The sequence below is a fragment of the Acipenser ruthenus genome, chromosome 53 (genome assembly GCF_902713425.1).
Source record: "Acipenser ruthenus chromosome 53, fAciRut3.2 maternal haplotype, whole genome shotgun sequence".
In the NCBI taxonomy this organism is placed as follows: Eukaryota; Metazoa; Chordata; class Actinopteri; order Acipenseriformes; family Acipenseridae; genus Acipenser; species Acipenser ruthenus.
In genome coordinates, this window is record NC_081241.1 from 6,016,473 (window position 1) to 6,034,126 (window position 17,654).

General features: G+C 40.7%; 1 protein-coding gene across 1 annotated transcript; it reads right to left on the reverse strand.

The window, feature by feature from the left end:
• Position 1: 1 nt before the first annotated feature.
• LOC131723202 (tripartite motif-containing protein 16-like) lies at positions 2-14,868 on the reverse strand. Its single transcript, XM_059016736.1, has 6 exons — positions 14,261-14,868; positions 11,630-11,725; positions 11,233-11,466; positions 10,920-11,079; positions 2,240-2,305; positions 2-922 (listed from the first exon to the last, which is right to left on the reverse strand). Exons 1-6 carry the CDS (start codon positions 14,840-14,842, stop codon positions 390-392), a joined length of 1,671 nt encoding a protein of 556 aa, XP_058872719.1. The 5' UTR covers positions 14,843-14,868; the 3' UTR covers positions 2-389.
• Between the last annotated feature and the right edge of the window lie 2,786 nt (positions 14,869-17,654).

Genomic DNA, 17,654 nt, shown 5'->3' on the forward strand with positions numbered 1-17,654 from the left:
AAAAAGTCATGGTTAATCAATTTTTTTTTTATTAAATCACATTACTAAAATCTGAAAAAATAAACAGAAAAAACATTGTATGTAAATCAAAGAACACAAAAACACACAATACAATACAATAATACAAACACACACTTACAGTAAAGCAAACTTAAGTTGACTTTTTTTAAAACTGTTACAGCACTGACATTTTTTAAAATATACAAAACATAATTCTTAAAAAATAAATTAAATACAGTTATTTCATTTTGTTTCACTCTGCAGGTGGCGCCGTTTTACCCCCTAACTTTCATCCAAAGTTGTGTCAGATTGAACATTCCCTTCACCCGAGGAGTGGAGAGGACAGACAGGGAGTTCAATACAAAGGGTTTCTTACAACACAAAACAGTCTAGTTCAGCTGGCAGATTGTTACAGAGGAATCAGAATAACCAAGCCTAAACCCAGGATAGAGCGGCTCAGTGAATGTGGTTTGGAATCTGTGCAGGAGGGTCATTGTGTCAGAGACGCCATAAAACGACAGCATGCCGGCATTAAAGTCCAGATACACTCCTATTCTGGGGGAGCGGGGGGCAGTTATTGCAGTTTTATTGTTATTGTGCCGGGCAGTGTAACTGGAACCTGAGCAGAACAAACTCCAGGACTTGTCATTGCATCCAAGGAAACAGGAACCATCCACTCCTTTCCTGCTGATTCCTTTATATGTGACTCCTATAGAAGCCCCTCCCCCACTGCACTCAATCTCCCAGTAACAGCGAGTCCCAGACAAACCCTCTCTGCAAAGCACTTGGGCACAGCGATCAAATCTCTCTGGGTGATCGGGATATCTCTGGGTCTCTCTCCTCCGTGTCACCTTTCTGTTCCATACAGACAGACAGAGGTTTCTATGCACTGTGTTGGGGTCCAGTGTGAGCTGACAGGAATCTGATTGAAGAGAAGAGGACGGGTAGAGAAGAGACGGTTAGAAAAGTCAAATCAATGAGAAAATAAACAGTCATTTTCTGCTGCATCCTCAAATCACTCCCTCCTCCTTTCTTCACCAGTCCCTGCACCCTCCTCTATGCTCCCTCCTCCCTCTTTTATGCTCCCTCATCCCTCCTCTCCTTCTCCATGCTCTCTCCTCCCTCCTCTATGCTCCCTCCTCCCTGATCTCTCCTCCCTGATCTATCCTCCCTGCTTCCTCCTGCCTCTATAGTCCCTGCTCTATGGTCCCTCCTCTGCTCCCTCTTCTGTCCTTCCTGTTCCCTCCTCCCTGCTCCCTCCTGTATGCTCCCTCCTCTATGATCCCTCCTCCCTCCTCCGTCCTCCCTGCTCCCTCCTATATGCTCCCTCCTCCCTGTTCTCTTCTTTATGCTCCATCCTCTCTCCTGCATGCACCCTGCTGCATCCTCTCTCCTCCCTTTTCCCTTCTCCATTCTCTATGCTACCTCCTGCATGCTCCCTCTTCCCTGCTCCCTCCTCCCTGCTCCAGACTCCCTGCTTTTTTATAGACAAGTATATTTAGACTGTAATAATTAAGATTGATAATCAATAGATTTGATCTATAATTCTTACTTGAGATTTATTTCTGACTTTGAATAAATTCTGTTTTTATTTTTCTGCTGCTGCTATTAATTAAACCCTCTTGCTGTTTGATTGTTTTATTCATTATAATTCCGCAATCTCATCAAACTCCTTCAATTGGAACTAATCAAATGCAGCTCTGCATACAATTACAGTTCACTTAATGTTCCTACAGGGTATGTGTTGCCATTTTACCCACTCAGACCCCTTGCTTACTAAATATCTTCAATAGAATATCATCCACTCTTCAAATATCTGTCTAATATTTTAATGAGCAATCCATCCCACAAGTGCAGTGATACTGCAATATACATTTACTACCAGCACAGGATGACTGGGAGGGATAGCTGTTCATTTTACCCCACAACTGGTTCCACATGCATTGTACATGTATTAAAAGAAGGGGTGATTATCTATTCAGGGATACCAAGATATTTCGGGAGAGAAAGGTCTGAGTGGAAAAACAGGCAACAAATGCCCCTCCCCCAGTCATTCTGCATGTATTCATCTGAACCAATACTTGTTGGAGAGGAGTGTAGATTAATGGCTTCACAATTACTAATAAATAATAATAATTGCTGCCCTCAAGCTCCACCCCTCCCTGTTCTGTAGTGTTAGCTCTTCTCACAATGGAGTGACACATCTTTCAATCAAATGTTTCAGTGCAAACAGACTTACATTTTAAAAACTCAGCTCTGTTCTTTGGCTCTGGAGCCTGCAGACTGTAAACTGCAACTTCATTCACTGGGCAGAAAAAAAGAGAGAAATAGAATTGAAATCACTCCCTCCTCCCTGCTCCCTCCTCCCTGCTCCCCCCTGCCTGCTCCCTCCTCCATCCTCCCTGCTCCCACCTGCCTGCTCCCTCCTCCATCGTCCCTGCTCCCCACTGCCTGCTCCTTCCTACATCCTCCCTCCTCCCCCTCCCTGCTCCCTCCTCCCTCCTCCATCCTCCCTGCTCCCCCTGCCTGCTCCCTCCTCCATCCTCCCTGCTCCCTCCTCCCTGCTCCCCCCTGCCTGCTCCCTCCTACATCCTCCCTGCTCCCTCCTCCCCCCGCCTGCTCCCTCCTACATCCTCCCTCCTCCCTGCTCCCTCCTCCCTGCTCCACCAGTTATCAGACATTATTTTTGGTGTTTTGGGGCGATCAGCCAATAATACAACCGTTTCCACCCTTTCTGCGTTTTCATTGGTCAGATTATATGTCAGTCACACAGCCTGAGGAAACTGCTGAATGTGAGCTGAAGCAATCATGAAACTTCATCACTGAGAGCCGCAGTGGAACGTTATTATAGTTTAAAAAATAATGTTTATACACACACAATAGAAATAATAAAATGTTTTTATATTTCTGATAAATTAAACTTAATAATAATAAAAATAATAATAATAATAATAATAATAATAATAATAATAATAATAATAATAATTCCTGAATCTCTTTTTTTCCCTTTCTGTTATTTCAAGTTGAAATCAAGTTTAAGGATGTAATCAACACTGTATTGCAGCGGTGAGTCCTCAATATTCCCTCCTACCTCCTAATAATAATAATAATAATAATAATAATAATAATAATAATAATAATAATAATAATATTAATAATAATAATAGGTGTTACACTTATGGAGCACCGTTTCAAACCCAGGGATACCAAAGCGCTGGGATGTGAATCTGCTCTCACAGCAACGAACATATATAGACATGATTTTTTTTTTTTTAATATCTCTTTATACATTATTCAGCTTCGTGTGATTCTTATTCTTTAGCAGCGTACTGTAAGGTGTTTGTACGCGTATGTCGTATGTTATTAATGTAGTTATAACGTTATATTAACTGGAGAGCAGCTTTTTCAATTGGGCTCATCCACGGTCACGTGACACCGGAAACACGCGCTCATTAATGCCAGCAGCAGAGCGCGTCCCCCCAGCGCGAGCTCCCGTCAAACTGTCAAACAGCAACAATCCCACAATCCTCTTGGGAGCGCTTGATAAAGAAACCCGTCCAGCCCTCCCTGATCAATCCAAGAGAAACCCGCATTTACAACATCGGAACCACCTCGGCAACAGCCGCTCCGCATCCCATCTGAGGACAGAGCTGCATTTCCATGAGGGAGTCACTGCAAACATGGAGAAACCGGACACCCGAAAAATCACCCGGACCCACACCAACGGGCTTTGAAATACACTCTGATTCTGACTGAAGGTAATCCACTCCTCAGAAAAAGGGTACACAGAAATGTTAGCACAGAGCAAATACAGTTAATACAGAGCCTGTCATATCTGATCCTGTAAGATACGATCCCCTCTATTAATACAGAGCCTGTCATATCTGATCCTTTAAGATATGATCCCCTCTATTAATACAGAGCCTGTCATATCTGATCCTGTAAGATACGATCCCCTCTATTAATACAGAGCCTGTCATATCTGATCCTGTAAGATACGATCCCCTGTATTAATTCAGAGCCTGTCATATCTGATCCTGTAAGATACGATCCCCTCTATTAATACAGAGCCTGTCATATCTGATCCTATAAGATACGATCCCCTCTATTAATACAGAGCCTGTCATATCTGATCCTGTAAGATACGATCCCCTGTATTAATTCAGAGCCTGTCATATCTGATCCTGTAAGATACGATCCCCTCTATTAATACAGAGCCTGTCATATCTGATCCTATAAGATACGATCCTCTATTAATACAGAGCCTGTCATATTTATCCTGTAAGATACGAGCCCCTCTATTAATACAGACGTGAAGGGCTGCTGTGCTGTAAGTAGTTCATCTTGGGTTTTCTGTCGGGACTGTACCATAAAATAACATTTGTTTACTAAGGTGGGTGTTCATTAGTTTGTATTACATGCTGGATTGAGGTTGCAGTCTCTTCGGGGGTGTCCTGTACATAGCCAGAGTTGCACGTTTCTTTGTGTTTAATATACAGGCAATGCACAACCAGGGTTGAGGCAATTCCTTTTTAAAAGCAATTCCTTCAAAGGAATTGGAATTGATGTTTTAAGAACATAAGAACATAAGAAAGTTTACAAACGAGAGGAGGCCATTCAGCCCATCTTGCTCGTTTGGTTGTTAGTAGCTTATTGATCCCAGAATCTCATCAAGCAGCTTCTTGAAGGATCCCAGGGTGTCAGCTTCAACAACATTACTGGGGAGTTGGTTCCAGACCCTCACAATTCTCTGTGTAAAAAAGTGCCTCCTATTTTCTGTTCTGAATGCCCCTTTATCTAATCTCCATTTATGACCCCTGGTCCTTTTTTCTTTTTTCAAGTCAAAGAAGTCCCCCGGGTTGACATTGTCTATACCTTTTAGGATTTTGAATGTTTGAATCAGATCGCCGCGTAGTCTTCTTTGTTCAAGACTGAATAGATTCAATTATTTTAGCCTGTCTGCATACGACATGCCTTTTAAACCCGGGATAATTCTGGTTGCTCTTCTTTGCACTCTTTCTAGAGCAGCAATATCCTTTTTGTAACGAGGTGACCAGAACTGAACACAATATTCTAGGTGAGGTCTTACTAATGCATTGTAGAGTTTTAACATTACTTCCCTTGATTTAAATTCAACACTTCTCACAATATATCCGAGCATCTTGTTAGCCTTTTTTATAGCTTCCCCACATTGTCTAGATGAAGACATTTCTGAGTCAACATAAACTCCTAGGTCTTTTTCATAGTTCCCTTCTTCAATTTCACTATCTCCCATATGATATTTATAATGAACATTTTTATTTCCTGCATGCAATACTTTACACTTTTCTCTATTAAATTTCATTTGCCATGTGACTGCCCAATTTTGAATGCGGTCTAGATCATTTTGAATGACCTTTGCTGCTTCAACAGTGTCTGCCACTCCTCCTATTTTTGTGTCGTCTGCAAATTTAACGAGTTTGCTTACTATATCAGAGTCTAAATCATTAATGTAGATTAGGAATAGCAGAGGACCTAATACTGATCCCTGTGGTACACCACTGGTTACCTCACTCCATTTCGAGGTTTCTCCTCTAATCAGTACTTTCTGTTTTCTACATGTTAACCACTCCCTAATCCATGTGCATGCATTTCCTTGAATCCCTACTGCGTTCAGTTTGAGAATTAATCTTTTATGCGGGACTTTGTCAAAAGCTTTCTGGAAATCTAAATAGACCATGTCGTATGCTTTGCAGTTATCCATTTTCAATGTTGCATCCTCAAAAAAGTCAAGTAGGTTAGTTAGACACGATCTCCCTTTCCTAAAACCATGCTGGCTGTCTCCCAGGATATTGTTACCATATAGGTAATTTTCCATTTTGGATCTTATTATAGTTTCCATAAGTTTACATATAATAGAAGTCAGGCTTATTGGTCTGTAGTTACCTGGTTCAGTTTTGTCTCCCTTTTTGTGGATCGGTATTACGTTTGCTATTTTCCAGTCTGTCGGTACAACCCCTGTGTCAAGAGACTGTTGCATGATCTTGGTTAGCGGCTTGTAAATAACTTCTTTCATTTCTTTGAGTACTATTGGGAGGATCTCATCCGGCCCAGGGGATTTGTTTATTTTAAGAGCTCCTAGTCCCTTTAACACTTCTGCCTCTGTTATGCTAAAGTTATTTAAAATTGGATAGGAACAGGTCGACATGTTGGGCATGTTGTCCGTGTCCTCCTTTGTAAAAACCTGCGAAAAGTAATCATTTAATATATTTGCTATTTTTTTCTCTTCATCTATGATTTTGCCATTTGTGTCTCTTAGACATTTAACCTCCTCTTTGAATGTTCTCTTGCTGTTATAATATTGGAAAAACATTTTGGAATTGGTTTTAGCCCCCTTAGCAATATTGATTTCTCTCTCTCTCTTGGCCTTTCTAACTTCCTTTTTGACTTGTGTTTGCAGTTCCAAGTACTCTTTCTGTGTGCTTTGTTTTTGGTCCCTTTTAAACGCTCTGTAAAGTGCCTTTTTTCGCTGAATATTTTTTTTAATTGATCTATTAAACCATTTTGGCCATTTTGTTTTAGATTTAGATTTGTCTACTTTTGGGATGTAATTGTTTTGTGCCTCTAGTACTACATTTTTAAAAGACAGCCACCCTTTTTCTGTGGATGTTTTCTCTATTTTACTCCAATCTACTTCTATTAGTCTCTGTTTCATACCTTCGTAGTTTGCTTTTCTAAAATTGTAAACCTTAGCTTTAGTGATTACTTTTGGGGTTTTAAAAAATATTTCAAATGAGACCATGTTGTGGTCTGAGTTTGCCAATGGCTCTCTGACCTCTGTTTTAGTTATTCTGTCTTCATTATTTGAAAAGACTAAATCAAGGCATGCCTCCCCTCTAGTCGGTGCCTTGACAAATTGCGTTAGGAAGCAGTCATTTGTCATTTCCACCATTTCAATTTCGTCCGTCGTGCCCCCCATTGGGTTTTCCCATTTTATATGGGGGAAGTTGAAATCCCCCATTAGTATGGCTTCTCCTTTGCTACACGCATTTCTAATGCCATTGTACAACAGATTATTTTGCTTAGCGTCTGAATTTGGCGGTCTATAGCATGCTCCTATTATTATGCCCTTTGAATTTGTGTCCATTATTCTGACCCATATTGATTCTGCATTGTTTTCTTTGTCCTGATTTAACACATGGGCTTCAAGGCTATTTCTTATGTATAGCGCTACCCCTCCACCTCTTCTGTCCTGCCTGTCTTTCCTATACAGTGTGTACCCACTAATATTATATTCGTCTCCATCACTCTCAGACAACCAAGTTTCTGTAACACCTATCACATCGTAGTTACTTGTTAGTGCAGTAGCTTCAAGTTCTAACATTTTGTTTCTGAGACTTCTAGCATTAAGATAAATACATTTAATAGTGGTCTTACCTGAGTTGTTGCCCTTGTTTTGATGTGGTCTCCCTTCTGTTTTTTTGTTTTCTCCCCCCTTCCTTTCTAGTTTAAATGCTTCTGGACCGCCTGAAAGATCCTTTCTCCGAGTAGATTGGTTCCCTTTCTGTTTAAGTGCAGTCCGTCCCACCTGTATAGATAGTCCTTGTTGTAGAAAGTGCTCCAATGTTCAAGAAAGGTGAAGCCTTCCTGTGTGCACCATGATTTCAGCCATGCATTTTGATTTTGTATTTCCAGCTGTCCATATGGTCCTTTGCAAGGCGCCGGCAGTATCCCAGAAAATACCAGAGTTTTGGTCTTGTCTTCTAATTTCCTTCCTAGCTCTCTGAATTTGTTTTGCAGGGATCTTGGCCTGTCTCTTCCAATGTTGTTTGTACCAATGTGGACGACTACTACCGGGTCATCTCCTGTTCGTTCTAGGAGCCTGTCCACGTTCTCAGTGATGTGCTTGACAGAGGCTCCTGGAAGGCAGCACACTGTTGTAGTAAGGGGGTCCAAACTGCGAACTGAACTTGCTGTGTTTCTCAGTATGGAGTCCCCAACAATCATGACCTCCCTTCTTTTTGCTGCCTGGTCAGCACTGTTTATAGGGCCCTGGGTGTTGTTTCTTTCATTCTCTTGATGTTGGTTTTGGTCATCTAAATGTTGAAGTGGTTCAAATGTGTTGGATGTCTGGATTTCTGGCGGTTGTGTTTGACGAAGTTTCTTTTTTTCCCTGCTTCTGCCTATCTGAACCCAGCTGTTTCGACTCTCTTCCATCTCCCTGGTGGCTTTCAGTCTGCTAGGGGTGCAGACTTCCATGAATTGTGGGTGTGTCAGCTCCTCAAGCTCCTGTTGCTGTCTCATTTCCTCCAGCTCCTTTTCTAGCAGGCTTAATCGCTGAAGCAAGTCCTGGATCGTGCGGCACTTTACACAAACTTGGTTGAGCTCTGTTGGGTTTTCTCGGATTTCCCACATCATGCAGTTGTCACAGATTACTGGCTTGAAGACCATTTTTTTTTTGTTTAGTGTAGCTTCTGCAGCTGTCAACCTGCTTTCAAACTGCTTCTAACTGCGCTGTACTTGTCCACGACTGTACTTCTCTCACGATGTCTCTTCCAGAGATATTATAATAATTGTTGTGATTGTTCAACATCTTTCATCTGAAGTTGATTTAACTGACTAACAAACAGGAGTGAATTCAATGTAATTTGTTGCCACTAGAAGCTCATTTTAACAGAATACTGCTAATTACAATTGTGATCAATGGTGTGTTGGAATTGATTAAAAGGGAATGGGAATTGATTTTAAAAAGGAATTGAGATTGAAAAAAGTAATTGACCCGAACCCTGTTCACAAATGACCAGTTTCACACGAGGCTGAAGATGGCTTCTTATTCCTCTGTTTCTTATTCGCTTGTTTCTTATTCAGACTTTGCTCCAAACTGAATGGTTGGCTTTGTATGTAAAAGAGGTTAAATCACATTGGGCTGCTAATTTCTCTGGATATTTATAGAGGGGCAGCTCCTAAACAATGTTCATTTCTTTTTTCCTCGGTCCAACACTGATTTCAGGGTCAAAACAGCTGACACACATGCCAATGTATGTATTATAGTTGAATAAGTAACAGTGTATTTAAGGGGTTAAATCATGTTGGTCTGTTAATTTCTCTGGATATTTATAGAGGGGCAATAAGTTATCAGTGTCGTCCCCAAAATTATTTAATATAACTATCATTTTTCTGGGACGAAATGCATATTTTGTGGGGCTAAAACTCATTGTGAGACAAAATGCTCATTCTGTGGGACAAAATGCTAATTTTTCCTGTGTTTTTGTCCTTTTCTCCTCCCCTCCCCTTTACAAATTCAATTGATGATTATTGAGTCATTAGTGTCTTAACAACAATGCAAAAATTTGTTATTTCTGTCCTCTGTGTTGTTTCACATCGTTTTTCTAAATATAACTTTGCTAAACCTTGCATGACACAGTTTTTCTGTTTATATCCCATGTATAAAAAGAAGCTTCTTCTGAATAGTAGAGTTATCTAGTTTACATGACATAAATATAAACACTATAAACTTTGATTAGCATTCCCCCAGTTCACATCAGTCTAGAGACAAACGCATTTGAATCACGTTTAAAATGGAAAATGAAGGATCGCACCTAATTTAACCCCTGTCACAATTCACACAATTCACCTGCTCTCTCCTGCATGCTCCCGCCTCCCTTCTCTATGCTCCCTAATCCCCGCTCCCTCCTCTAGGAACTCTCCTCCCTGCTCCCTCCTATATGCTCCCTCCTCCCTGTTCCCTCCTCCCTCCTCCCTGCTCCCTCCTACCATCTTCCTCTATGCTCCCACCTCAATTTTCTTTGCTCCCTCCTCCCTGTTCCCTCATCCCTCTATACTCCCTCCTCCCTCCTCCCTTCTAACTCTATGCTCCCATCTCAATCTTCTTTGCTCCCTCCTCCCTGTTCCCTAATCCCTCTATACTCCCTCCTCCCTTCTTCCTCTATGCTCCATCCTCCCTATTCCCTCCTCCCTCTCCTCTGATCCCTCCTCCATGCTCCCTCCTTCCAGCTCTATGCTCCCTCCTCTATGCTCCCTGCTCCCTCCTCCCTCCTCTTTGCTAACTCCTCTATGCTCCCTGCTCCCTCCTCCCTCCTCTTTGCTCCCTCCTCTATGCTCCCTGCTATTTTATACACAAGTATATTTAGACTGTGATGTTTAAGGCTGATAATCAATAGCTTTGATCTATAATTCTTACTTGAGATTTTTTTCTGACTTTGGATAAGTTCTCTCTTTATTTTTCTGTCTTCAATAAACTGCTGCTGCTATTAATTAAACCCTCTTGCTGTTTGATTGTTTTGTTCATTATAATTCCTCGATCTTATCAAACTTCTTCAATTGGAACTAATCAAATGCAGCTCTACATACAATTACAGTTCACTTAATGTTCCTACAGGGTATGTGTTGCATTTTACCCACTCAGACCCCTTGCTTACTAAATATCTACGTTCCTCTCCATCACATATTTTTGCCCACAGTACAGTGCCCATATTAAGACACCCTTGTGCATCAAACATACAGCAGTCATTGTCTACTCCATACTCACATCACTCCATGCTCCCTCCTCTCTTCTCCCTGCTCCCTCCTGTCTCCTCCCTGCTTCATTAGTCCCTGCTCTGTCATCCCTGCTCCCTCCTGTATGCACACTCCTCCCTGCTCCATCCTCCCTGTTCCCTAACTGCTCCCTGCTCCCAACTCCATCCTCCCTAATCCTTGCTCCCTCCTCCCTCTTTCATGCTCCCTGCTCACTCCTCCATGCTCTCTCCTTCCTGCTTCCTCCTCTCTGCTCCCTCCTCCATTTACCCTCCTCCCTGCTGCAATATTCATATAGTCAACAATCTGCAAGAGGTCTTTATTAATGTCTTGCAAGTCCTGTTCCTCCTCAAGCCATGGTCTATTTGAGGAATCTCTACCAAAGGAATCTATTTCACACCAACCTGTTGTGTTTTTTTTGACTAATCCCCCCTTGCAGAAGTCCTCAATATAATCTTTAAATTCAGATACAGCTTTCCTCACAGCCCCAAAAGAGATGTCTGTATTGACAGTAATGCTGGGTAAGTCTCCAGCTTCAGGAGGGGCACAGAGAGACTGGAAATTCTACAGCAGGAAAGTGGAGAAAAGGAGTTTTCAGTGAAACAGAATGGGGTCCAAAACATTCCTGGGAAAAGCAAGGATTCATTCAATTGGAGAGGTCTGTCTGAAACCGTCCCAGTTATGGACATGAGATTTTCTAACAAGCAGTGATGTTACCTGTAGAAAATGGATGTGATCCTCTGTCTCTGAAAGCTGTTTCAGCTCAGCGTTTCTCCTCCTTAGCTCAGCAATCTCCTGCTCCAGTTTCTTCATGCGTTCTTCAGCCTGATTCACTGCAGCCTTCTCGTTAGCTCCAATCAGCTCAATAACCTCAGTGTGGATCTTCTCAATGGATCGGATCAACTCAGTAAAGATCTTCTCACTTTCCTTTATTTCTATGCATGCAGATCTCTGAGTGAAAGAACACAGTAGATGAGACATGGTTAGAATTGATATCGAAAACACATCAGGCATAGACAGTAAACTTCTGCAGATGTGTTCCAGTCCATCTGATAATAATAATAATAATAATAATAATAATAATAATAATAATAATAATAATAATAATACCCACTTTCAGTGACTCCACAGCCTGTTTTAGCTCCTCAATTTCTTTCAGTCTCTCCTGGATTCTCTGTTGTATTTCTGTCTGTGTCTCTCCCAGCTGCTTCTGTGTAGAAACACAGTGACACAGTGACATTTCTGATGGGGCATTGAGTGATATCCTGTCACTCAATCAATTTAGTTTAAATATATTTTCTTTTTCTTGTTTTACCTCTTTACAATGTTTGCTATAATTCTCAGTGATTCTGCTAAGAAATAAATAATAATAATAATAATAATAATAATAATAATAATAATAATAATAGTAGTAAGATACAACATAGAAAAGGACACTTGATCCACAGTATCTGTCCACTAGATGGTACTGTTTCATTCTAGTAACAGTGAATGATGGCTGATCTAGCATGCGTTACATGTTTGTTTTGTCAAGCACCTAGGAAACTGAAGAGGCTTTCTCTTTAATGGATATTTAGGGCTTCTGATTTCTGGTTTTAATCGATAAACACAGATAAAACAGCCCTAATACAAAACAATGAAATCAGTGTATACCCAATAAACACCGGAAAAACACTGGACATGGTTACTCAATTCACGTTGACTTCACTCCTTTCCATGTGAAAAAATACAATAAAATAACCTAAAACCTAACAAGAATAACAAAAAAACAACCTTTCCCAGGGCAGTCGGGCAATGAACCTCCTTCCTGACTTGAATCTATCATTGATTCATTCTGAATACTTTAAACTGAGTGGCAGCACATTCCTACATTTCTATTGGAGGATTGCACACGCTTGTGAGATTTAAAACGAGATTACAATTAGAAACGGAGGGTTGTTCTTGCTCTTGGGATTTAAAGCTATATTACAGTTCAATAGGGAGGATTCACACACTCGTGGAATTTAAAACAGAATTGCAAATTGTGAAGAGATGTAAAAAATGTCTAAATACACAAAATCCCCAGAAGAATGAGCCCGTGACCAGAAGGACTTCACTGTGGAAGAGAGCAAAGGAAAGAGGAAGATTTTAACAAACAAAATAGATTATTACATTTCGTTTTTAACTACAATTCTAAAACAATTCTTCTCAGCTAAATGGTGATTATAAATTGAAAGATCAAACATTATAAGAGTAAAAGCAAGCTTCCCAAAACACCCCTCTCACTTTGGGCAGACTGGCAAGAACGGCATGGCACGGGCACAGCAGCTCTGCCAGTGCAGATAGATGCGTATGTGTCACTTTTAAAGGCACGGGCACAGCAGCTCTGCCAGTGCAGATAGATGCGTATGTGTCACTTTTAAAGGCACGGGCACAGCAGCTCTGCCAGAGCAGATAGATGCGTATGTGTCACTTTTAAAGGCACGGGCACAGCAGCTCTGCCAGTGCAGATAGATGCGTATGTGTCACTTTTAAAGGCACGGGCACAGCAGCTCTGCCAGTGCAGATAGATGCGTATGTGTCACTTTTAAAGGCACGGGCACAGCAGCTCTGCCAGTGCAGATAGATGCGTATGTGTCACTTTTAAAGGCACGGGCACAGCAGCTCTGCCAGTGCAGATAGATGCGTATGTGTCACTTTTAAAGGTATTTTATATCATATTAATATTGTATATTGTATATGATATTAATCTTGTTTTTTTTTTTTTTTTTTTTGCTTTTTTAATTAGGTGCTTGACTTTGCTGGAAATGATATTTTTAAACAGTGTTACCAATTAAACTATAATATATTAAACAATGAAACTGATCTATGATTTTATTAAGTCGCAAGATACATATAAAAAACACTAGGAATACAAATCATGCTAATTTTTCACTACAAATTCCAATGCACCACAAAACAGCTGAACAAATCCTTCTTACCCTGTGAGGCAGGGCTGAGGTCCTGCACGTGTAAACAGTGTGTTTTGTTTGAATTTAAATAATGTTTTTGCTAATCAAGTTTGTGCTAGATATGGCAGGGCATATTCAAATCCAGGTGTGGAATGTGGCCAGGTGTTAATTGATTAATTGGTTATCTCTTAGCCCTGGCCACATGCCTTTAAAAAGGGTCTGAAAAACCAGTTTCTTGGTTCTACAAGCAGGGATACAAACCGTCTGGGAAGGAGAGTGTTGCTGTAGGATCCTCACGACTGCGTGTGTTAACCAGGGTGAGAAAAACACAAGAGGAAAAATGTATCTCGGATCACTGTGTGAGTTAACCAGGATCGCTAGCACTGGAAGGAATAGGGAACAAGTTTAGGGGATTTCAATCCCACCCAAGTCTAGAGAGGAGGTGTCAGGGAGACTGTTCCTGGAGCAGGACCTCCTTTCTTGTTTGGTCAACTTTTATTTTCTAGTTGTTTTAGAGCAGTGTTTTGTTTTGAATGTTTTGTGTTTTTTGTATCAAAGAAAACCTCCTGTGTCTCTCCTGTCAATCAGCGATAGCCACACCCATAACAACGCCACTGTTACACCCTGAAATACATTGTAGTACATCATAGTTTAGAAAGAGCAATTAAAAAACTATAGCTCTTTAAATAGCTCTTAATATTCAATTAAAATCTGATCTAATGTGAAACTGTATAACCTAGTAAACAGACATGTTAAATTTCCCTGGGAATTCTTATCTTCTAGGATAGCTACAAGGAAATAGTTCAAACCCTTACCTGTTTCCCAGTCCTTTCTTTCTCAGCTGAGACTGTATCATGGTTCTTGTGATCCTCGTCTCTACACAACACACAAACACACGTCTGATCGGTTCTGCAGAAGATATCCAAAACCTTCTGGTGTTCAGCACAAAGCTTCTGCTCCAGATTTCCAATTGCATTGATCAGCTTGTGCCTCTTGAAAGCAGCCCCATCATAGTGTGGCTTGACGTGTGTTTCACAGTAAGAGGCCAGGCAAGTTAAACAGCATTTCACAGCTCTGAACTTTCTCCCAGTGCAGAAATCACACGACACATCTCCAGGTTCAGCATAACTTTGAGCAGGAGGAGGATTGAGTCCTGTCTTCTTTAATTTCTCCACAACTTCAGCCAGCATGGTGTTTCTGCGCAGAACAGGCCTTGGGGTAAAGGTCTCTCTGCACTGGGGGCAGCTGTAGACACCTGTATGATCAGTCTGATCCCAGCAGTTCTTAATACACCCCATACAGTAACTGTGTCCACATGGAATAGTGACTGGGTCCTTCAATAGCTCCAGACACACTGAACAGCTAAACTGATCCTCTGACCACAAGTTTGAAGCCATCTTGCTGCAGCGAGACAGAGAGTCTGACGATTTCACAACAGAAACTTCACTGTGCTGATTTCCTGGTTGTGTAAAACTCTAAGAGGCGGGGTTTTGGACTGAGGCCAGGTTTAGACAAGCAGGCTGAGCAGAGACTGCTGAATCAGTGTGAGAGGGGCAGAGAGGAGAGAGTTGTGAGTGGGACTGGAGTTTGAGAATGGCATTGTCACAGTAACCCTTCTATAGCTACAGTATGTATTTGACTGCACTAGACCTTCACTTCTGTGTGGGTCTGAATCCTCAGAAGTTCACAAGGGAAGTGAGTTTATGGGTTTGAAAGAAGGTATACCTGCAGTACAAAAAAATCATTTATTTTTGGATGTACACAAAAGGTTTAAATAATTACAAAATCATTTCTTTCAGGACGTTTCAGATAAAGTCCCTTCTTCAGCTGTGTAAAAAGAAAAGTAAACACAGTGCTTTAACCTTTTCAAGAATTGGGTGGATGATGTCATGATTGTGTCAGAATAGAATGTGCATTCCAAGAGGTTCCAAAGTTCCAGGCTTGAAGATAAACTCACATTCCCTTTGTTTCCAAGAAGCATCTGTTCCACAGCACTGACTGATCCCACAGATGGTGATGCGTCTTCAGCAGTGTGATTATCATTGTTGAAATGTCAGGCTACTGGAAATGTAGCGGTGTTGATTCAAATGCTTTATAAATGTTCAACAAAGCGGTCTGCTAAACGCCTTTTAGTTTCCCCAATGTGCAGTTTGTTGCATTTCTTGCAGATAATGCAGTAGACTATTCCTTTAGAGGTGCATGTAAAAGGCTCATGGATGCTAAATGATGATTTAGTGCCTCTGATCTCTGTTCAGGTGTTCATGTATTTACAGGTAGTACATCGTGGTCTATTGCATGGAAGTGTGACTTTTTACAAGTTCCCCAGAAGGATGAATCTCGCTGTGAATTCTCTTAGATTCTTGTCTGTTCTATATTATATCAATGAGGGAGTCTTTGAAATAGGTGCTCATTGTTCAACACTGGTAAGTGGCAAGTTTTCTTTAGCTGTATTTTTCTGAGGTATGATGTTCTGATCAGCGTCGGAAGCTATTTCCTGCTTAACATTTTTAAGAGCAGACCATTTCTTACTTTTTGTAAATAAATATATGAGAATCAATGGTTGTAAATTCTGGCTTATGATTGGTTAAAACCTCATCATAGGAGCAAAAATAGATTGAACTATTGCCTTGACATCCTTACACTACCGGGCAATAGTCTCCTCCTGACATGTGATTGGTTCACATCACTGTCAGTCCCGCCCCTATTCAAAGGAACGCCCTCCACCTCCACTCCTAACAACAAGAGAAAATGGCTGAATAAAAAAAAACTGATGAACAGCGATTCTGTGACTAAACAGAAAAGGAATTCCAAAACATGCTACAAAATAAGGATGCTGCAAACACTAAAATGGTGATTAAAACGTCACTCTCACTGTCTAATGACTTTCTGAAATTCAAACAAATTCAACTCGATGATGTAAACAAATATGATCTACTATTATGCAGCTGTACGCCATTATATACAGTATATATATATATATATATATATATATATATATATATATATATATATATATATATATATATATATATATATTATACTGGAGAGATCACAACTGGAGTAGCTTGCAGTATCGCCTGTATCCACTGGGGGGAGTGGATACACAAAAAGATCTCTAGTGCTGTAGTTCTCATCCCCAGATAAGTATTTCCTATGTTTGATGTGTTATGTATATTTTGTATAAAAAATAAATGAACTTTTTAAAAACAACTTTAATTGTGATTATTATGATGATGCTGATATAAAGCTCCTTCATTGCACTAATGGAGTGCTTTATCAGACACTGCAAGCAGACCACTACTAGTCTAGCACATGCCTAAACCATCCAAAATTGCACCAGAATTCACCATTTTATCCCTTTTTCAAAAATGGGGGACACCCCCCCACACTCTTCCCCCTTCAGCCTCACGTGCCACGATGAGATCGGTGCCCCAGCTACCTTGTAAGTGTCACATACCTTAAAACGAATTGAATACCCTGTGTATGTACAGCTGTGTGTGACGTCATTTCAATGGTCATTAAAACTATGCAAATCACTGTGCCCCAAACCGGACAGTACTTGCACACCTTAAGTTGTCCATTCTTTCCTTTGCTGTCTTCCACAGTGAAATCCCTCTGGTGTCGCGCACATCTTCTGGGGTTTTTGTGTAGGCATTTTTGTACATTTCGCCACAATTCTGTTTTAAATCCTCCGTATGTTAACTGTAATACAGTTTGAAATCCCGCTAAAAAGCCTCCATCCTGACTGTAATCTCGTTTTAAATCTCCCACGCGGACTCTCCAATGGAAATGCAGGAATGTGCTGTCACTCAGTAGTTGGGGGCGGGTTTAAAGTATTCCGAACAAATCAATGATAGATACAAGTCAGGAAGGTGGGACATTGCTCAGCAGCACTGGGAAATGTATTTATTATTATTTTTGAAGTAGGTTTTATTTTTTTAATGGGAAAAGGGTAAAGTCAACCTGAATTGATTAACCATTTCCACAGTTTTTCCGGTGTTTTCCGGTGTTTATTGGCTATCCACTGATTTCATTTTTTTGTATCGGGGGTGTTTTATCGAGTTTTATAGGTTAAAACCGAAAATCAGAAGCCCTAACTATATTATACAATTGTCATTAAGCTGGGGCAAGATGTGCTTCATAGGTAAATGACAGCTTTAACGAACCACTATGTACAGTTGTGGGTGACATCATCTCAATAATTAATAA

Coding starts and splice junctions, on each gene's coding strand:
- LOC131723202 (XM_059016736.1), bottom strand. CDS start 14,842: ATGGCTTCAAACTTGTGGTCAGAGGATCAGTTTAGCTGTTCAGTGTGT. Junction 11,080..11,232: donor ATCACATCCATTTTCTACAG/GTAACATCACTG, acceptor TTCCTGCTGTAG/AATTTCCAGTCTCTCTGTGC. Junction 2,306..10,919: donor AGTCAAAAAAAACACAACAG/GTTGGTGTGAAA, acceptor TTTTCTGCCCAG/TGAATGAAGTTGCAGTTTAC.